The sequence below is a fragment of the Dendropsophus ebraccatus genome, chromosome 6 (assembly GCF_027789765.1).
Source record: "Dendropsophus ebraccatus isolate aDenEbr1 chromosome 6, aDenEbr1.pat, whole genome shotgun sequence".
NCBI classification, from domain to species: Eukaryota; Metazoa; Chordata; class Amphibia; order Anura; family Hylidae; genus Dendropsophus; species Dendropsophus ebraccatus.
In genome coordinates this window covers 21203918-21226344 of record NC_091459.1, presented here as the reverse complement: position 1 = coordinate 21226344, position 22427 = coordinate 21203918, and the positions used below count along the sequence as shown (strand labels likewise).

The following is a 22427-nucleotide window of genomic DNA, read 5'->3' as shown; positions in this document are numbered from 1 at the left end:
TGAGTGCCTTAGCCGGCAGCCGACAGTGATTTATTTTTGGGCTGGTCTCCCTGCGATCAGTGATCTGTTTCCAGTTTTTCTCAATGGTACATCACATACTGTAAGGCCCCGTTCCCACTGAGCAAAAATAGCGGAATTCCGCGGCGGAATTGTCTGCTGCGGAATGCCGTTAGCCTCTCGCTCATAATGGGAGTCTATGGGAGGCGCGCGCTCCTACTCTGTACGCGCTGAAGAATGAACATGTTCATTCTTCAGCGCGGACAAAGCAAGAGCGCGCGCCTCCCTTAGACACCCATTATGAGCGGGAGGCTAACGGCATTCCGCAGCAGACAATTTTGCCACGGAATTCCTCGACTTTTGCTCAGTTTGAACGGGGCCTAAGGGCTGAATTTGAAGCGGATCCTGAGAAGCGGAGGCGCACAAGAAATTCCATTGAAGCAATGGGAGAGCCGGAATTTTAAGCAGCGTCTGTGGCTCAGGCTTCGCTTGAAATTCCGCCACTTTTGCTCAGTGTGAACAGGCCTTAACTGTGATAAAAAACATTCTCACCTTGATCTTCAGATGGACTGTGTCAGAAAATAAAGGAATTTCCATTTTAATTTCACCGTTTTCAGGAATGAAATACGTCAACAGTTGGAGTTCTATATTATTTTCTTCCTCTGATGTTACATTAAATATTTTATCTGTAAAAAACATTTTCGACTGGGTAACTGTCACAGAGACTTCATTCCCTCTTTCTTTTGCAGTCAGATCTCTTCCATCGTATCTCCGAATCATGAGCTAAAAAGAAATATACAAAAACAGATTAGTGAAATGAAGGATACTATGAAATCTTGGCACTCTCTTACGTTGTATGTAAACGAAAGCAGAAACTTTAATTTTATCATTAAGTGCTGTCAAGCAGATTGATTTTACCTCCTGACCCCGTAACCATTAACACTCTCTTCAGTATTGTTCAAAAAAGCTCAAACTTCAAATAGAAGAATAGCTAAAGCTGAAGCCCACACATTCGGGTCTATCTACCCTTGTGACTGTCACTACTACTGTGACTCAGTAGTTAAAATTACTCTAGTACCAATACAAAAAGTGGCTGTGGAGCATTAGCCTAATAGTTTTGCCCACCTTAAATTCATCAAAAATAAAAAAGTAAGGGAACTTTCCATAGCTCACTTGTCAAGGCTTCCGTGTGCCTCTGTCCTGTTCCTCCCATTGATTTATCTACCTTAAAACGAATGTACCATCAGATACATTCGCTTTAAGATTTACCCATGGATGGAACAGCACCAGCGTGGGTAAGCCGGTGTCGCGGTCCTATTGACCGTGTCCCAGTTCCTGTGTACGGTGCCATTCTATTCACAGGCACAGGCCGGGGGTGAAGCACTGCAGAATCCCGCGTTTTAGCACTTTAAGGACGGGTTCACACATCTTATGACACCGGCCTTTCTGTGACCCGGCTGTGTGTCAGTGATGTTTATCTTGGCCCGTACTGCAGTACCGGCCAGGTAAACGTCTTCTCTGGTGAATTCCGGCAAATTCTTTTCTGGTGAATAGCCAAAAAAGTAGAGGTTGTGGCCAGAGCCACACTCTCCATTGTGTGAGCTGTCAGTGTTGTGCAGCCGCTATTGAATGAATAACGGCTGCAGAAAACCAACATGTCAGTTTTGTTGTGCGGCCGCTAGGTATCCCAGCCAGAGTGTATACTATGTGTATGCACTCCAGCTGGGATTTCCTCTGACTGCAGTGTATATATGCACGGGCGAATAAAAGGTAGGCTAATGCTACATAATTGCTTCATTATTGCGTATTTTACACTTTGCACCGGATAATCTGTACACATGTGCACAATGTTTGTGAATAACCGATGAACACGAATCGATCACAATCATTTTTTATATGTTTATGTTCAAGATCCAAACATCGTGATGTTCACTCATCACTAGTTGTAACTCTAGTTGTAATCTTGTCCGTGTTAACGTGAGTAAAGCCTTCAATGGTTTATTACTACAGTCATACTGTTAGGTAAGGTATGGGAAGACACGTAGACAAGTGCAGTCCTAGACTGGCACCAGCCCCAGCTGTCCCTACCTACTTGCCACAAACAGTACTAAGAATTACTGCGGACAACTGGTCGACAAACCTTACACTAGAATAAGTGCAACACAAAACAAAACAAGACAAACAAACACAATAAGTAATGGTCAGGAAAACTAAGTCAGAAACAGCCGGGCAACGAAGGTACAGAATCAGAATTCAGAAAACAAGGTCAGGGAACGAAATCCAAAAGGTCAGAGCAAAAACAACAAATGGTCAGTAGAATGCTAGGTCAAGTCTCAAGGCGCTATCACAGGCACTGGACTGAGACCAGGGGCTGGGATTTATAGTAAACAGGAAACTAGGTGCTGACAGCTAACCATCACCATCAAGGGTACACCTGATGCCAATCGACCGGGGGTGGTGAGGCCCCGGCCGCGGCTATACATAAAAAAAAAAGACGGGGACGAAATCGGCGGGCCCCCGGCAACCAATCCTGCTCAACAGCAGAACGTAGTGACATCTGAGCACAGCCCAATAACCAGACATGCAGGGCAATTGCTTGGGGCGTCATTGGCACACCCAAGTCTTTGCGAAGGACGCCATCGGCGTTACTCCCAGCCGAGCCCCGCGCCTGACACATACTCTTTCAATCTGTCCCATACTTAAACTAACACATTTTTGAAGGAATGAAGGAAGCATCAGGGTTAAGATTAAAGAGTGTATGAATGCAGAATTAGACTTTAGGCTATGTTCACACAACGTATATTTTCGTAAAACCACTGCTGTTGTTGCACATTGCAACAACGGCCATGATTATTACGATTATATACGTTGCCTTGCCATCTATGGGATCACAGCCACATAGTGTACGCTCCGGACAGAATCCCTAGCGGTGCCGCAAACAACTGACACGTCAGTTTTCTGTGGCCGCTATTCATTGAATGGCAGATGCAGAAAACCCTGTCAGTGCACACTGTGGAGCGAGTGGCTACGGCCGCACGCTCCATAGTGTGCTGTGGGGAGAACTCTACGGTGCTAAAGATCATCCGGCTGGTATTGCAGTATCGGCAGGGATGATCTTTTCTGAGACCGGCTGTTCCATGACCCGGCCGGGTCACGGAACGGCCAGTCTCTTACGAGGTCTGAACATGGCCATAGAAAGTAATCCTAATGTGAGAACAGTGGTCGGCACTGCCCCATCAAGTCCAAAGCTGAAACCAGTACTGTGGGAATGGTGCTTCGGGGGTGCTCTGCCAGAAATGCAGTCACAATTTAAAATACATTGTGGTAGAAAGTTGCTTCATTTTTCATTTTAGATGTATTGGACAAATAATTAAAAAAAATGGTTGTGAAGGTGGACCCATTGTCTAATACATGTCATAGCATAAGACATTTTTTGGTAATTGAGGCCATGACAAAGAAATACAGAACTCACACAAAAAGAAATTACTGAGTACGGCACTACAGCTTCTCCAAACTAGGACATGTGAGAGATATGGCAATTTAAGAATTCATAGCGACTCACGGTGGTGCTCTATGTGCAATTAGATCAATAATCATATATGTCACAAGAGAGTATAGACATGGCACTCACCATTGGAAGTCTTCACTGTATCTTTATTGAATTCTTATATAAATCGGTAAAAACAGGTGAAACGAGAGGACGCCTAGCGTGTAGCAGCGACAGCTAGGCGTCCTCTCGTTTCACTTGTTTTTACCGATTTATGTAAGAATTCAATAAAGATACAGTGAAGACTTCCAATGGTGAGTGCCATGTCTATTCTCTCTTGTGACATACAAAGAAATACAGTCCACTGAGGGAGAAGTCAGACACATTTTCAATGCACTTACATACGTGGTGAAGTTCAGTGTAGGTTTTAGCACTGTAGGGTAGTTGTAGAACTCACTGTAGTACTCTTTGTTGATAACATACACGCTGGATGTTACATTATGTGATATACCTGCAGTGGGTTTACAAAAACAATATTATTAAAGATCTTAACATCAGACTGTAATGTAGAGGTAAAAGAATTTAAATACCTATAGTGTCCATAGAAGATCCCCACAATGAACATTTAAAGGGGAGGCAAAAGTTTAAAAAAACCCAGGCAAGCGGGGGGTGGGGGGAACATTATAAAGAATTATACTTACCCATCCCCATGCCTGTGCAGCCGCAGTGCCACCACTCCTGGACCCCCGCCAGCCGTCTGCAGCTCACAACATCACAGAAATGCCTGCTCAGCCAGTCAGTGACTGGGGTGGGACACCGCTGCTCGCTGATTGGTGAGCAGATATTTCCTGCATGCGGGTAGCGAAGGAAACTAAGGAAAGCAGGAGACTGGAGGCTGTCAGGACAGGGCTGACAGGAATGGGTAAGTATAATTTTTTCCCCCTATCCCCAGCCCATTAAGTGAACATAGCCTTAGGGTCCTATTAGACTAAGGGGGAGATTTATCAAACATGGTGTAAACAGAAAGATTATCATTTAAATGTAATCAATATAACAATTTTTTGCTCGATAATCTTTCCCTGTAATAGGGCCTTTGAGGCCATATTACACAGCCTGATATTGAGGAGGAAGCGAGCGCGGTCAGTGCTCACTTCCTCCTTGTTCCTTGCTCGCTATTACATGCACAGACAGCAAGTGGGGAGGAGTGCGGGGGGGGCAGAGAAAGCTGCAGGAGGGGCTGCCCGGACAATCCTTGGATCGTCTGGGCTGCCCAATAAAGAGAGCGGTGGTCTGATACCTGTTGCTGCAATGATCATGATTTTTTAACATCATGCATGTCGGCTCATCGTCGTCGTTTAACATGGGTTATTACACCAAATTATTTGCTGGAACGGTCGGTTATCAACCAAGTACGGCCGATAATCGTTTAGTGTAATAGGGCCTTAATGTTATGTTTACACCTAAACCTTTCAAATTACAATATACATAAAACATTAGGGCAAAACTTTAGAATAGTTGAAACAAAAAAATAGATACTTCCCTTGCTATTGCAAAGAACTATAAACTGACTTGCAACGACTTATGGTAAATGGAAGGAAAATCTATTTTTCACAAATTTCTGTGGTTACCAACATTTTGAGCTGATCCTCGCTGCCATGAACCGACGATATAACTGATCACCGCAGCTAGGTTAGGGAGACTTATGACTCAAGTAAACTTTCCAAAGGAATGAATTTTTTAAAAACTGGAAATGCAATAACTTTATAGGGAAATATAACGTCACAGCTAAATATTTGGATGCTGACTCTTAACAAGTCTAAAGGGGAAACTCCAGCTAATACATAAAAGCACAGCAATAAATAGTTTAAAAAAAAAAAAAAAAGAGTGGAGTAAACTTACAGTATTAATAGTTTCCTCCGAATATTAAGCAGTGGCATTTGGTTCATTGTAAGTAGAAAGAATAGTTAAAGCGACTCTGTACCCACAATCTTCCCCCCCCCCCCCCCCCCCCCCAAACCGCTTGTACCTTTAGATAGCTGCTTTTAATCCAAGATCTGTCCTGGGGTCCTTTCAGCAGGTGATGAAGTTATTGTCCTAAAAAACAACTTTTAAACTTGCAGTCCTGTGCCAAAGGGCCGTGGCTTATTGTATCTGTGCCCGAACTTTGCACCACCCCTCCGTCCCTCCTCCCCACCCTCTTCATCATTAGGAATGCCACTGATCTTAACGATCCAGCCCATGTGCCGTGTTCTCACAGCTGATGAATAGGAGACAATCTGCCTGGAGTATTTCTAATGATGAAGAGGGCGGGGAGGAGGGACAGAGAGGTTGTGCCAGCCTAATGCATAGTCACTCTAGGCCACGCCAGTTGGACACAGGGCTGCAAGTTTAAAAGTTTTTTTTAGGATAAAAACTGCATCACCTGCCGAACGGACCCCAGGACAGATCTTGGATTGAAAGCAGCTCTCTGAAGGTGGGCAGATTGTAGGTACAAAGTCGCTTTAAGCTTTGCAAGTGCTCTGATTTTAGGCTACACTATTTCACGACTTGAATTGAAGGAATTGAGGGAATGGAAGCACTTGCAAGGTAGAACAAAACAAATCAATCACCACCGTCTGAGATTCAGACTCAGTGATTCATAATGTAACAGTACTCTCTAGTTCCAAACTAAGCCAAATACGAAGAAAAAGAAAACTCAGTAGAAAAGGCCCTTTAGTCTGATTTTAGAATCCCTGCTATGACCCATAAACGTATACTGTATCTATTGCACTTGCCAAGACCTTTAAACATGGGTGTAACTAGAAATGGCTGGGCCCAATAGCAAACTTTTGATTGGGCCCCCACCCCCCTTGCCGACTGACCACTAAGCCGTCAAGTGTAGTCATAACTGCATAACTGCAAGCACTTGTCAGGAGAACCTGCAGTCAAAGGGACATTTGCAGAAACGGGAAGCCCGCTTAGAAATTGGGTGCTGCAAATGATCACGGCTCAGGGGACCCAGTGTATTGCAGGGGTGGGCAACGGGGCCCCATAGCAGCCGCTATGGCTGCTACAGGGGTAGTTACGCCTCTGTCTTTAAAGGTAACCAATCAGCACAATTGTGCTGATTTGGTTCCCAGCTGCACAGTATAGATCTACTGTGCAGCTCCCTGAGGGGTTACGGGGCTGGTACATATACAATGGGAAAAAAAGGAGTTTTATTCTGGGAGAAGGACAGCAACTAGTCATCTGGGCGGGGAGTCACTTGTGACTAGTAACGGCTTTCTGCCTAACAGCACACAGTGAGGGGATGATTGACAGGCAGAGATACCTGTTAGTGGCCTCTCCGACTGTCAGTCATCCCCACAGAGGGGGCCGACAGGCAAAGAGCCTTGACAAGTCACAGTCAGATTCCGCTTTTCATTCCTCACAGACTCTTTGGAAAATGGAAGGTGGAATCTGATTGGTTGCTAGGGGCAACTGGGCCAGTTTCACTTTACACCATGATTGATAAATCTCCCCCTATGTTTCATACACAACCCCTGGTTTATACGGCTAATTTACCCGTAAGATCCTCTGTCACTATGGCGACAACATCCACCAGACCATTAAATTGTAAATTCTCTGACCGTGTCTCTTCATATCTCACAAGTTTTTTCAGCTCCAGCTCAGTTAGGTGGAACTTTGAAAATCCATTTATCTGTAAACATAAAAAAGTGTGAGAGAAAAAAAGAGAGAAATATAAATTGTAGTCAATAGTATAACCAAACTGCATCCAGCGGAAACAGGAAAAAGTTGTTTATTGAGGCATAATGTCCTATACCTATACCTTATGTGATTAGTACTCTTGTAATGGCACCATAACTAATAATAATAATATATATATTTATTTGTATGGCGCCAACAGATTTATATTTATATACTTAGGCATAAAAGGGAAGCTGGCACTTAAAAGTCACATACACGGTAATCCAGCTCTGCAGGCCATAAGACCAGAAGAAGACCTGTAAAAAAACGTTCTGTTTTTACATCAATAAAAAAAAAAAAAAAAACTGCTTTATTTGCTGGTTGGAAGAGTCAAAGAGGTGTGGCCTGCTTGCTATCATGAACATCTTTGTGCTGCCTGCTTCTCCCACTGTGCTTGACATCCAGGGCCCATAGAGGGCCCAAGTCTTCCAGTACTTATCAGCTGCTGTATGTTCTGCAGGAAGTCATGTACTCTTTTCAGTCTGACACAGTGCTCTCTGCTGCCACCCCTGTCCGAGACAGGAACTGTCCAGAGCAGGAGAGGTGTTCTATGGGGATTTGCTACTGCTCTAGACAGTCCCTGTCTCGGACAGAGGTGGCAGCAGGGAGCACTGTGTCATACTAAAAAGAAAACACCACTTCATCCAGGACATACAGCAGTTGATAAGTATGGGAAGACTTTAGATTTTTAAATAGAAACAAATTACAAATCTACGTAAATTTTTGAAACCAGTTGATTTGAAAGAAAAAGGTTTTCGCTGGAGTATCTCTTTAAACCAAGAGAAAACTAATATGCAGGAGAATAGAATTCTTGCCACACCCCTCCCCCCGCCCTCCAGCTGCTGATTGACAGTTGACTGCCTATAAACAGCATGGATAGATAACTGCAAATCAGCAGCTGGTGGGCGGAGTTTTCTGCTTCTCATGAATATCCAGGACTACTGGGCTCATGCACATAATGGAGAGGACTACTTACTGTCCATGTTATGCAGGAGGATATCTCTGGATCAGCTGCACAGAATAATGTAAGTGATACATCATTCTGTTCAGCTTCTCTGTCACTAGTTTATGCTACCCTGAGATAGGACAACATAAACCTACTGACAGAGTCTCTTTAAGCTACAAAGCTAATCCCCCTGTATTATATAAGCACTTACCTCCAAATGTTTGGTAATATTGTTTTTTTTCTGATGAAATGAATTATAGCGTAAAATAATTGTCATCTTTCCTTTTACCCGCTTACCATAAGTATATCTACAATGTAAGAAAAAATATCACAGTCAAACACAGGAAAATAAATTATTTTGCTATCAATGTCAGAGAATGAGTTAATAAACCAATATCTAGTTCTGTATTCGTGTGTATTTGCTGAGCTTTGCCCCATGGGAATATTCCCGCCAGCTGGGTCTCAGCAGTTTGTAGCTAGTGTGTCTTTGAACATATCTGGACAACCTTACCTTATACAATAGCCTGTAATGGGGGCCGACAGACAGCACCAAGAGGACACATTATTGAGTAATACAGGAAACAGACAACACTGTCAGCTGCTGGTTAAAGCGCTCAATACAGTGAAATCCTAGGTGCATTGGTCCCTGGGAAACATGAATATGCAAAAAAGAGAACCCATTGAGCCTCATTTAAGAATCTCAAACCTTAGGACTGGCCAGATATCCCTCCGGGATGAGTAGCATAATATTTGCTGTTGTATAGCATATTAAAGGAATAGTCCAGCCTCCAGGGTTTTTTTCTCAAATGGCAGGGGCACAGGAGAAAATAAAAGGGTACTAACTCCCCTCTCCCTATGCCTCTTCAGATCGCTGCTCCATGACCCCCGAAGTCATGATCTCCGAAGTCACAACCTGGCTTATGGACTGGCCTGTCAGCCAGTCAGTGACTGGGGTGGTACACCGCTACAGTCACTGACTGGCCGAGTGGCCATCAGCCCAGATGAGCATTTTTCCCCAATGGGTGACAATCTTCACAACTCGGGGGGAAATGCCTTTCGTGGGGGTCCCGGAGCTAATCACACAAAGGATCACAGGCATGGGGAGATGGAAGTAAGGACTGGTTGTTATTTTTGCCCCTGCCGGCTGCTAGATTTAAGCCAGGGCTGAACCTCTCCTTTAATTTGAAGACAGTGGTCCTTGTTTTGGGTTAAGAAAGTTGAAAAACAGGAGTCTTATTGAGCCCATGGAAAGGGGTGTCTTGTAGTATAAGTAGTATCAGGGGCATAACTACCACTATGGCATGTATAGCGGCTGCTACAGGGTCCGCTGCATCAGGCGGCCTGGTGGCCCCTCCTGCAATGCACTGGGCCCCCTCAGCCGTCATCAATTGCAGTAGTCAGTGGCTGCACCTGCAGTTATAAATACACTTAATGGCTTAGTGCTCAGTGGGGGGGGGGGCAACTATGGGGCTCAGCCATTTCTAGTTACGCCCCTGCCCTGAGTAGTATAAAAAAGTGTTATTCATAAGTATGACAGAGATTTGATGGTGAACCTACCGTGCAGTGACTGTACCTTCTAACAAGCCTGTTTTCATTGAATAATGTGTTGGCGTGGATAGAAGAACTTCAAATTTAGGTAAAACTATAGTGAAAATAAGAGACAACATTATATCATTTCCAAGTTTATATATCTATGCTGTTTCCAAAAGAGAAAAAGTATACTTACCATAGTGGCTCACGGTAAAAGTTTGATAATGCAGTTGTTGCTACAAAAGATAATTGAAAATGTGTTACTTTTCAACGTTATATTTTGGTTACACTATATTAAATGAAAACTCCGGCTAAATGTAAAACTCCAGGGGAGGCGGGGGTTGTGGGAACATAATAAAGAAGTCATAGTTACCCATCCCTGTGCCCCTGCAGCATCACCAGCTCACTCTCCAGTTTGACCCGGAAGGAACTAGCCAGTCATTGACTGCAGAGATGTCCTGACTCAGTCACTGACTGCCTGACATCGTCCCGGAGGAGCGATCCACACATGTTACCCACTCGGCACTCGATTGTATCCGGCTGCAGCAGCCAGAAGCAATCGATGTGCCTATCTCATCGATCTATGCTGCATATCTATGCAGCATAGATCTCAATGAGAGATCAGTGCAGTAATACTAGAAGTCCCCCAGGGGGAATAACCTTAACCCCAGGGGGGCTTCTTGTATAAGTGTAAAAGTAAAAATAAAAGTGTTAATAAAAAGCCCCCTCCCCTAATAAAAGTGTGAATCACCCCCCTTTTCCCATGTTATAAATAAAAATAAACAAATAAATAAATAAACATGTTTGGTATCACTGCGTGCGTAATCGCCCGAACTATTAATTTATCATGTTCCTAATCTCGTACGGTAAACGGCGTAAGCGCAAAATAATCCCAAAGTGCAAAATTGCACATTTTTGGTCGCATCAAATCCAGAAAAAAGTCACATATGCGCAATCAAGGTACCGATAGAAAGAACACATCATGGCACAAAAAATGACACCTGACACAGACCCATAGACCAAAGGATAAAAGCGTTATAAGCCGGGGAATAGAGCGATTTTTAGGAACATATATTTGTTAACAATGGTTTGAATTTTTTACAGGCCATCAGATAATATAAAAGTTATACATGTTACATATCGCTGTTATCGTAACGACTTGAGGAACATGTATAACAAGTCAGTTTTACTCCAGGGCAAATGGTGTAAAAACAAATACACCCCAAATAAACAAAATGCGTTTGTTTGTTTTTTCAATTTCACTACGCTTTGAATTTTTTTCTGGTTTCGCAGTGTACATTATGCAAAAACTCAGCCTGTCATTGCAAAGTACAATTAGTGGCGCAAAAAATAAGAGCTCATGTGGGTTTCTAGGTGAAAAAATGCAGGTGCCTTTTAAGCACAAGGAGGAAAAAACTAAAACGCAAAAATTTTAATTGGCCGGGTCCTCTAAGGGTTAAAGTTTTCAAGCAAGACAAGAAGTCAAATTAAGTATGATTTCAGGTAAGTAAACCTGCTGTAAATAAATCATTGTATATGCTACATTCATAGCCATTTTGTAATGTGGTGTTGATAGAACGAGTCGCAAATTTAACAGAAAAAGCTCATTTCCCAAATCCGAGCTGTCTATCTATTCCGCTGTCACAGCCTCACATCTGCTACTAATTGGTAACATTTTGGGAAAGGTGTGTGCAATAACATTTTCCATCTAGTTATGACTTGTGCCAATTATTTTAACCTGACTTTAACCTTCTCCATAAAGCAGGGTCAGCTGGTGTCTGTACATTTTTTTGCTCCAGCGTCTCTTGATGTACACTATCCACCATAACAAAGAAAATCCAAACTGTTCTACAAAAATCTGTGTCCACTCCAATGTTTTGTCTGCCTTACAATAGGCATCTTTTCTTTCCTCTACTGAACAAACAAATATATATACAGCCCAGATCATTGATCTTAAAGAAGTCCACTGATTAAAGGGGTACTCCAGCGGGGGGGGGGGGGGGGGCACTTTTTTGCTGGGACGTCACGTCTCGGGCCTGCATCAGACACCTGGAAGCAGCCGGGAACTGAGGACCGCCGCTGGAACCGGGGAGGTGAGTGGACGTCTTTTCCCTCAGCCACCTCCTCCCCGGTTCCAGCGGCGGTCCTCAGTTCCCGGCTGCTTCCAGGTGTCTGATGCAGGCCCGAGACGTGACGTCTCAGGTCCGCTCAGTCAGTCAGTGAAGGAGGCGGGATCAGTTTCAAGTCCGCTCAGATCCCGCCTCTGTCACTGACTGACTGAGCGGACCTGAGACGTCAAATCGCGTCAGACACCAGAAAGCGGCAGGGAACCGGGGACCTGAGCGCCGCGATGCGATGCGGGACTCGCTGCTGGAACCAGGGAGGTGAGTGGACGTCTTTTCCCTCAGCCACCTCCTTCCCGGTCCCAGCAAAAAAGTGCCCCCCCCCCGCCCGCTGGAGTACCCCTTTAATGCTACAGCCACTAACTAGCTGAGTGGACCTAACAAGTCACGTCGCAGGTCCCCACTCAGATACAGAAGGGTCCAGGACCAGGGGGACTGGAGCTGTGAGTTATCGGCACCAGCTCTGGAGCGGGGGAGGTGAAAGCATGTTACTTCTCTCATCCTCCCCCTCCCCAGCCAAAAATCACCCCAGCCTGGAGCTCTCCTTTAACAACTTAAAGGGGTTATCCAGTGCTTCAAAAACATGGCCACTTTCTTTCAGAGACAACACAACTCTTGTCTCCAGTTCAGGTGCAGTTTGCAATTAAGCTCCATTCACTTCAATGGAACTAAGCAGCAAAAACCCCACCCAAGCTGGAGACAAGAATGGTGCTGTCTCTGGAAGAAAGTAGCCATGTTTTTGTAGCGCTGGATAACCCCTTTAAAGGAGTATTTCAGGAAAATCAACTTTTTTCTTGATTCACAGGATAGTGGAAAAGTAAGAGATTCCGACCTCTGAACCCCCTTCCAATCTCCATATCAGGCTCTCGGCTTCTGTATTAAGAATAGAGCTGTGGGTACGGCACGTGACCTGCGGCTCTATGCATTCCTATGGAGTGACGGAAAGAGCCATAGGAGTGTACACAGCCGAGGATCACGTGCCGTACCCACAGCTCCATTCTTAATACAGAAACTGGGGCCGATACGGAGTTCGCAGAGGGGTATGCTATCTCCTAATTTCCCCTATCCTGTCAATAGGGGAAAAGTTATGTTTTCCTGGAATACCTCTTAAACCACTGATGAGGAGTCTATGCCAGCTATTTAAAGGGATTGTCTAGAAAAAATCTTTTTCTTTCAAATCAACTGGTGTCAGAAAGTTATATAGATTTGTAATTTACTTCTATTAAAAAATGTCAAGTCTTCCCATACTTATCAGCTGCCGTATGTCCTGCAGGAAATGTTTTATTTTCAGTCTGACACAGTGCTCTCTGCTGACATCTCTGGCTGAGACAGGAACTCTGTCTCCATTTTCTATGAATCCCCATAGAAAACCTCTCCTACCCTGGACAGTTCCCGTCTCGGCCAGAGATGTCAGCAGAGAGCACTGTGTCAGACTGAAAATAAAACAACATTTCCTGCAGAACACACAGTAGCTAATAAGTATGGGAAAACTTGAGATTTTTTAATAGAAGTAAATTACAAATCTATATAACTTTCTGACACCAGTTGATTTGAAAGGAAAATATTTTTGCTGGACAACCCCTTTAACCATTTGTATTGTGACTTGTATTGTATACTGACTGACCGACCAATAGTACTGTAACTTCAATCCACACAGGGTCAAGAAAAGTGATCGTAATACTACATCAGACAACAACTAGTAACTATATCACACTATGTAATGACCTACTGATGCTCTATTGTTAGTATTATATTTGCTTCTACTGCCATCTGGTGTCCAAAAAAAAACAAAAAAAAAAACTGCTGTCATATTAGTGTTATTTCTACAATATCATCATTATTTTATATAATTGGCACAACTAAAAGCAAAACCTATTGTTAAGTTCACTCCATAAAACTGCTATTCATACATTTAGAATATCAGAAATGGTAAGTTGCTTTAGGGGCTAGCATTGTTACCGACAGACTGAAAAATAAGTTATAAAGGGGTCCCTGCCAATAAGTAGATAATATGTTGTCTCTTTTCTAGGAAACAGTTGTTAGGTAGGGGTCTGGGAAGACAACAGACGAGTGCAGCCCTGCAGCTGGCCCTACCTACTTGCCACAGCAGTGCTAAACAACTGCGGACAACTGGGCGACGTTCCCTATGCTGTAATAAGTGCAACACAAAACAATACAAAACAAACTCACACAATAATAGAATAGTCAGTGGCCAGGGTCGGCAACAAACAGGCAGCAAACGTACAAAGTCAGAAGCGAGAAGCGAGGTCGAGGTTACGAAATCCAATGGTCAGGTCAGCAGAATACACACAGTCAGGAGATGCTAGGTCAAGGCACTAGGAACTAGGCGCTATCACAGGCAAAGAACATGAGACAGAGTGAAAGTCTTATAGGACTAAAAGTCCCAGCCCAACCCAGATACTGACAGCTAACTGGACGAGTCAGCTGTCAGTCAAATCACTGAGATTGCAAACAGCTAGTGCTGATCAGCAGGTGGAGTGCAGCACTGGACACTGTTAGTCCTAACAGTTGTAATCTAAACTGGTAGCATGTGTTTAGTTTACCTATTATATCTCATTGAATTAAAGGGGTACTCCAACGAAAAAGATGGTTTTTAGAAAGTTTTATAGGTTTGGAATTTATTTCTATCTTAAGTCTTCCCATACTTATCAGCTGCTATATGTCCTGCAGGAAATGGTGTTTTCTTTCCAGTCTGACACAGTGCTCTCTGCTGCCACCTCTGTCCGAGACAGGAACTGTCCAAAGCAGGAGAGGTTTTCTATGGGGATTTGCTGCTGCTCTGGGCAGTTCCTGTCTCGGACTTAGGTGGCAGAAGAGAGCACTGTGTCAGACTGGAAAGAAAACACCATTTCCTGCAGAACATAAAGCAGTTGCTAAGTATGGAAATAGAAGTAAATTACAAATCTATATAACTTTCTAAAACCAGTTGATTTAAAAGAAAAAGTTTTTCCCTGGATAACCCCTTAAAATCGGCTGTTCCTGTAATGCATAGGCATGTAGACACTTTAGAACTAGAGAGAATTTATCTAGTCCCCATTGAATAGCAACGTTTTACAGTGTGACAGGAAATAGAAAGAGATATTGGCCGGGTGTCAAGCAGTTATAGAATTGTTGGGGAGTCTGAAAACTGGTTCAAATTAAATCCATGTAAGGGAGAAAAAAAGGACAATCCTAGATTTTTATGGAGATGGGAGGTCCCTTGCCTCTTCAGAGGATAGAATAGATGCCAGTATATTCGGCTGCCATTCCATTCAAATTCTGACCACAGCAGAGCACTGAATGACTAGCCCAGCGATCAAGCCTGTGTGCTGCTACTCTATTCATTTTGGGATAACTCTGTGAAGATATCCACTATGTAATGACATAATGATGCTCTATTATTCACTGCATTACCAAAGACTGTCAGACTCACCTCCCCGCCCTCCTCATCATTAGGAATGCTCCAGTCAGATTTTCTACTATTCATCACTTGTCTCAGCACGGCACATGGGCTGGATTGTTAAGGCACCTGTGCAGTGTTCAGACAGGAGAAAATGTTCTAGGAGCATTCCTATTGATGAAGATGGCGGGGAAGAGGGACGGAGGGGTGTCGCAATGCAAAGGCATGGGTACTCTAGGCCACGCCAGTTTAACTCAGGTCTGCAAGTTTAAAAGTTGTTTTTTAGGACAATAACTGCATCACCTGCCAAACGGACCACAGGACAGATCTTGGATTAAAAGCAGCTATCCGAAGGTACAAGTGGTTTGGGGGGGGGGGGGACAGATTGTGGGTACAGAGTCGCTTTAAAGTAACAAAGCAAAACTGTAATGGTGTTATTAGCATAATTTATATACTGCCATGTTTTGGAGCTGAAAAGACATCAGTCAAAAAAGGAAAATAAAAAAGGTTGCATAACGGCCAAAAAGCTCTCTACAGACCCCTTTTTTTCTGGATGATCAGTGGTGGTCAAAAATCATTAACCTCATCCGATTTTCACACTAGCCCTGTTTTGATTGGCTTTCCCCTAAAACTAACATATCAATTAAAATAATATAAAAGAGACAAAAACAGAACAATAACATGTAAAATATCCTTCAACTGGAAAACTTTTTTTTCTGTGGTCCCAAAATTGCTAATACTGTAACATTTTACTGTAATACTGTATACTCACATGTAATTTAACTTTTATTGACCAGTCTCCAAGTGGTGGATTATCACTTAGTTGGAAAACATTTGACACTACTCCTAACTCAGCTTTTTCTTCTAGCCATTGCTCTATTAAGTTTCCACGTGGATCCTTGGGGGAAAAAAATATACAAAATAAATATTTCTAGGAATGTTTTTTTTTTTTTTGTTTTTTTTATAGATTAAGCTAATTCCACACTTGTCTGGGGATATCATTCCTCAGTACTGTTTGAAAAAATTCACCGAACATTTGCCTAGACATTTGCAGCCTATACAGTTGTATACATCTGCCATTGACTCCTAAACATATTGGGGCTGATTTACAAACAATACGTCAACTTTAAAGGGGTAGTGCGGCGTTAAACAATTATTCACTAAAGAACACACATTACAAAGTTATACAACTTTGTAATGTATGTTATGTTAGTGAAAGGCCCCCTTCTCCGTGTTTCCCCTCACCCACGCTAGACCCGGAAGTGTAGTGCTCTATACAATGATGTCATCTTCGGGAGGCAGGCCGAACCGCTCTGACCGTCCCTCGTGCCGGCCCCCCTCTGCGGCGTCATCAGCTGCTCAGCCACGATTGGCTGAGCATAACTGTGCATAGAGCACTACACTTCCGGGTCTAGCTCGGGTGGAGGGAAACACGGGGAAGGGGGCCATTCACTAACATAACATACATTACAAAGTTGTATAACTTTGTAATGTGTGTTATTTAGTGAATAATTGTTTAGCGCCGCACTACCTCTTTAAGCCGCTATGCTGACCAGACTTATTGTTTTGGCTGGTCTTCGCCTTTGAATTTAGAGGCACTTAGATTTAGACACAATGGTGTAACTTGCAGCTTACGGCTGGGTTCACACACAGTATATTTCAGGCAGTATTTGGTCCTCATGTCAGGTCCTCATAGCAACCAAAACCAGGAGTGAATTGAAAACACAGAAAGGATCTGTTCACATAAAGTTGTAATTGAGTGGATGGCCGTCATTTAATGGCAAATATTTGCTGTTATCTTAAAACAACGGCTGTTATATTGAAATAAAGGCAGTTATTTACTGTTATATGGCGGCCATCCACTCAATTTCAACATTGTGTGAACATCGCCTTTCTGTGTTTTTAATCCACTCCTGGTTTTGGTTGCTATGAGGACCTGACATGAGGACCAAATACTGCCTGAAATATACATAGTGCGAACCCAGCATACAAGTGTGTCCTGCACAAAGGATCTGGTCTGGAGATTTTATTGTGTCTATGAGGCTTGTCATAAAGCATGTCACTAAATGCTGTTCAAAGCAACTCAAGCAAGATGGCAACCCCCATAATAATGTACAAATATATATATATATATATATATATATATATATAGAAAATAGAAATAGTTTGGGAAAAAAACATGTTTTGGTATCAGATCAGTAAAAAACGATAACCAGAATAGATTAAAATATCTTCATGTTCATTTTTTTTTTTTTTTGCGATAGTCAATAGGTCATTCGATTAGAGAAGTTACAGGCCTCCCGTATCTCTATACTCGTGTGTTACTTACCATAATATGTATATCAATCGTAGACGTGTAAGGTTTCAAATCTGCTGAAAAGGTTAAAATCCTAATCTTCACTTCTTGGCCAGGCTTGTAAAAGACGCTATTTGTCTCAATGAAGACAGAAAAACTCTTGGATTTGAAGTCAAGCGGTGTTGTATTGTTAAATATCATCGTATTCCCAGAAAATCCTTTCACCTTCAGTTCATAATTCCCATAATAGCTATTAGGGGGGAGCTGAAAAGATATGAAGAAGTTTAAAGTCATTAATTAGTTTGGATTCATTTTTGTATATAAGTTATAGGCTATGGGGGAGATTTATCAAACATGGTGTAAAGTGAAACTGTCTCAGTTGCCCCTAGCAACCAATCAGATTCCACTTTTCATTTTCCAAAGAGTCTGTGAGGAATGAGAGGTGGAATCTGATTGGTTGCTAGGGGCGACTGAGCCAGTCTCACTTTACACCATGGTTGATAAATCTCCCCCTTCGTTCACACACCAGCAAAATGACGGCCATTATTATCGGACGGGTTTCATTCAGTGGCAAATAGTTATTTTGAAGCAACCACAATAATTATACGAATAATGGCCGGGATTTAAAATAACAATCGTTATTAGCCGTAACATGACGGACGTCGAATAAGAAGTCATCATTTTAACAGGGTGCGAACATAGCCGTAAATGATGTACTGTATATGTTGAAATACAAAAATGACCTGCTAAAGGCTATGTTCACGCACAGTATTTTGGGCAGTATTTATAGACAAAATCGGTAATTCACTGGATTCTTCTCTAGGAGCAATGATTCTAGGGTAAAATACTTCCGTAATACAACATGTGTTAGAAGAAACCATAATTTTCTTCTCAATGTATAAATAAGGGTATGTGCACACTACAAAATCCACACGGATAACTGCATGTGTATGTGCGTATGCGTGAACGCACCCTTAGGCCATGTTCACATGGCATAAGATGCCGGGCCGGCTGTTCTGTGACCTGGCCGGGTCACAGAACGGCCGGTGTCAGAGAAAATCAGTACCGGACGGATGATCTTCCTGTTGCTGAATTCGGATGTGGGCGCATCAGTGTGCTCCCGCATCCGAATTCCCCGCTGCACACAACGGAACGTGCGACCGGAGCCTCCATTGTGGGAACTGACAGGTTCTTGTGTGACATGTCAGTTTCTTGCGGCACCACTAGCAATCCTGGCCGGAGTGTATACTATGGGGGAGATTTATCAAACATAGTGCAATGTAAAACTGGCTCAGTTGCCCCTAGCAACCAATCAGATTCCACCTTTCATTTCTCACAGACTCTTTAGAAAATGAAAGGTGGAATCTGATTGGTTGCCAGGGGCAACTGAGCCAGTTTCACTGTACACCATGTTTGATAAATCTCCCCTATGTCTGTACTCTGAACATGCAGTCCGGGCTGGCCTTAGGTTAGCTGGTGCCTTGTGTAATACCTCCTATTTATATCCCCTTGAATAAAAGTTAAAGGGGTACTCTGGTGAAAAATGTTTTCTTTCAAATTAACTAGTGTCAAAAAGTTCCATAGATTTTTAATTTACTTTTATTTGAAATTCTCAAGTTTTCTAGTACAGATCAGCTGCTGTATGTCCTGCAAGACGTGATGTATTCTTTCTAATCTGACACAGTGCTCTCTGCTGCCACCTCTGTCTGAGACAGGAACTGTCCAGAGCAGCAGCAAATCCCCATAAGAAACCTCTCCTGCTCTGGACAGTTCGTGACATGGACAGAGGTGGCAGCAGAGAGCACTGTGTCAGATTGGAAAGACTAACCATTAATTATCAAATTATTGTTGTTAAAGGCTAGGTTCACACACACAGTCCTTTCTTGGCCATTTGACGTCCGTGTTTGTGGATGTCCGCCATTTTGAGGCCAAATAACGTCCGCTATAACGTTATTTGGCCTCAAAATAACATACGTCCACAAAGACAGTCGTCAAAGGGACATAAAAATTATTTGCAGACGTCTTTTGCAAACAGCGGACGTTATTTTAAGTTGTTCACACACATTTTTTTTCCACCATCCTTTCACCGTCTTTACTATTAAAGTCAATGGACTTTCAAAAAACACTGGCGCCCAAAACGCCAAAAAAATAAATAAATGGAAAGAAAAGACGTCATGTGAACACAGCCTGGGAAACAATAACAATTGCACATAAATGTTTTACTATGTAAAATATAGTAAAAACAAGCCAAACAAGTGATCATATAGATGATCCACAACCTAAATACAATTACCAGTAAAGGGCCACTTACTGTAAATATTATACAGCTCAACTGAATATGTTGGTGCCATAAAAAAGTAACTAGAATTAAAGGGGTACTCCAGCGAAAATCTTTTTCTTTCAAATCCGCTGGTTTCAGAAAGTTATTTAGATTTGTGATTTACTTCTGTTTAAAAATCTCAAGTCCTCCCATACTTATCAGTTGCTGAATGCCCTGCAGGAACTGTCCAGAGCAGCAGAGGTTTTCTATGGGGATTTGCTACTGCTCTGAACAGTTCCTGTCTCGAACAGAGATGGCAGCAGAGAGCACTGTGTCAGACTGAAAAGAAAACACTTCCTGCAGGACATACAGCAGCTGATAAGTAATGAAAGACTGGAGATTTTTAAATAGAAGTAAATTACAAATCTATATAACTTTCTGACACCAGTTGATTTGAAAGAAAAATAATTTAGCTGGAGTACCCCTTTAAACAATGTGCATCACTTGATTTATTTTCCACACATGGAAGAGACAGGCAACATTTTTAGGTGCTTACCTGTGGGAGGACCAGTTTTCCAAAAGTACCTATAAAAAAAACAGACATATAGTATTAGAAATAGAGTAAAGCACGGATAGGAGATACAGCAATGAGTAAGTCATCTGTCATGATGATGCTGTGACTGTACAGAAGCAGATCACCTACAGTATTTTGAACAGGTAGGCAGTGTCGGACTGGGTACCTTGGGCCCACCAGGGAAACTGATTCTAGGGGCCCACCCTACATACAAAGACACAACCAGCGCCAAACCTTTAACATTAGTACAGCGACTTTGCATAAACCCGTGTATGTTACCAACGATGCATGCACATTGCCAGTCACATATGCAATCGTTTAGTGGCACCATATGCAAACAGCATAGAATGTTTAGAATGTTTTTTTTTTTTTAAAGGGAATTTCTCGTCTGCAGAAATTCAGTTCACTGCTGTGTGCTGCATGTTAGCAGGTGAGAACACCCCTTTAAAGAGGATGTACCACCAGGTACATCCTCCTGAATTTAACACACCGATAGAACGGCGCCGTCATGAGGAACCGCGGCCCGATTCCTGTGTATGGCGCCATTCTATCCAGCGGTACCAGGCCGTGCTGAAGCACTGGAGGTCAACCGGCCCGCCCCCAGTGGGTGGGAATTCCCTGCCCTCTATGAAGAGGCTCCAAATCAAATCATCCGCTGCAGATCCAGTGTGTGTTAAGGCACCCTCAGAACATTTTTTTCATGTGAACAGGAGGACCTAATGCACAAAAAGCATGACATCATATATACACCCACCCCCCCCACACACACATATATATATACGCACACACATCACACATGTGTATAACATACAGTGCATGCCATTATATACATTAGTGATGTCACGAAACCCAATTTTTGAGTTTAATACCAATACCAACTTTTTTATTTTGATACTTGATACCATTTCGGTACTTAGCATATAACCCCCATAATAATTCAATATAATGCTGCCCCCCCCGACTGCAGATATAATGCTCCCCAATTTTAAGACTGTTCAAATTTGCTGTATTCTGATTGCCATAACTTTTTTAATCTTTCAACCTGTAGGGCTGTCTGAGAGTTATTTTTGTGCACCATGGTCTGCAGCTTTTCGGTACCGTGTTTGCATGTACAGTGGTGCCTTGGATTACGAGCATAATTCGTTCCAGGACCGCTTGTATTCCAAATCCACTCTTTTATACCAAAGCAAATTTTCCCATAAGAAATCATAGAAATGCAGACAATTGGTTCCACACCCCAAAATAATGATTTATTATTCTGAATAACATGTAAAACAGATGAAACAAACATTCAGAAACAGCAGAATATGTGATATTATAAGTTACTGTACAGTAATGAAGAGGATGGGAAACACAAGGGCGGACAGAGACTGCAGGGAGCAGGAAGGAATGAGCAGGACAGATGTGGGCACATACATGCAGCACTCTCTGTCCGGGGAGAGAGGGGTTACAGCTATGGAGAGATTACCCCCACAGTCCTGTCCTCTGATGTAAGCCCCAGCCTGAAGGGGATCTGCTATGATTGGAAGGTGAGGGAGACTTCCTGGGTCAGAGTACAGTGCTGTAGACCCCGCTATGCAGACCATGCCCCTCCCCCACTCCCCCTCCCACCCAGTACAGGGAGCTCTTACACCAAGTCACAATTTTGAAAAACTGTGAGCTCTTAAACCAAAACGCTCCTAAACCAAGTTACTCTTAAACCAAGGTACCACTGCATTACTTGTTTTTTTTTTTTGCAAACACTGTATACCATGCGAGTTTAGGAAGGTGATAATTTAATAGTGCAATTACACATGCGATGATGCCAATTTTTCCCCTTTTTTTGTTTTTATTAAAGTAGTTAGAGTTAGTAGTAGTATGGCTCACACACACAGTATAGTATGTTGGGGGTAGCAGTAGTATAGCTGACACACAGTATAGTATGTTGGGGGTAGCAGTAGTATGGTGGACACACAGTATAGTATGTTGGGGGAAGCAGTAGTATGGCGGACACACACACACACACACACACACACAGTATAGTATGTTAGGGGTAGCAGTAGTATGGCTGACACACAGTATAGTATGTTGGGGGTAGCAGTAGTATGG

General features: G+C 42.9%; 1 protein-coding gene across 2 annotated transcripts in view; it reads right to left on the bottom strand.

Annotated features, from left to right (window-relative positions):
* The window catches only part of LOC138795491 (CD109 antigen-like), a 105021-nt gene that overhangs the window by 64052 nt on the left and 18542 nt on the right, over positions 1 to 22427 (bottom strand). For both annotated transcript variants that reach the window (XM_069974642.1, XM_069974641.1), the window contains 9 exons: positions 20322 to 20350; positions 17539 to 17769; positions 15982 to 16107; positions 9883 to 9922; positions 9714 to 9798; positions 8368 to 8464; positions 7028 to 7163; positions 3886 to 3995; positions 550 to 780 (listed from right to left, as the gene is read on the bottom strand). In XM_069974642.1, the coding sequence (XP_069830743.1) occupies positions 550 to 780; positions 3886 to 3995; positions 7028 to 7163; positions 8368 to 8464; positions 9714 to 9798; positions 9883 to 9922; positions 15982 to 16107; positions 17539 to 17769; positions 20322 to 20350 (1085 nt within the window). The remainder of the gene's footprint in view (positions 1 to 549; positions 781 to 3885; positions 3996 to 7027; positions 7164 to 8367; positions 8465 to 9713; positions 9799 to 9882; positions 9923 to 15981; positions 16108 to 17538; positions 17770 to 20321; positions 20351 to 22427) is intronic.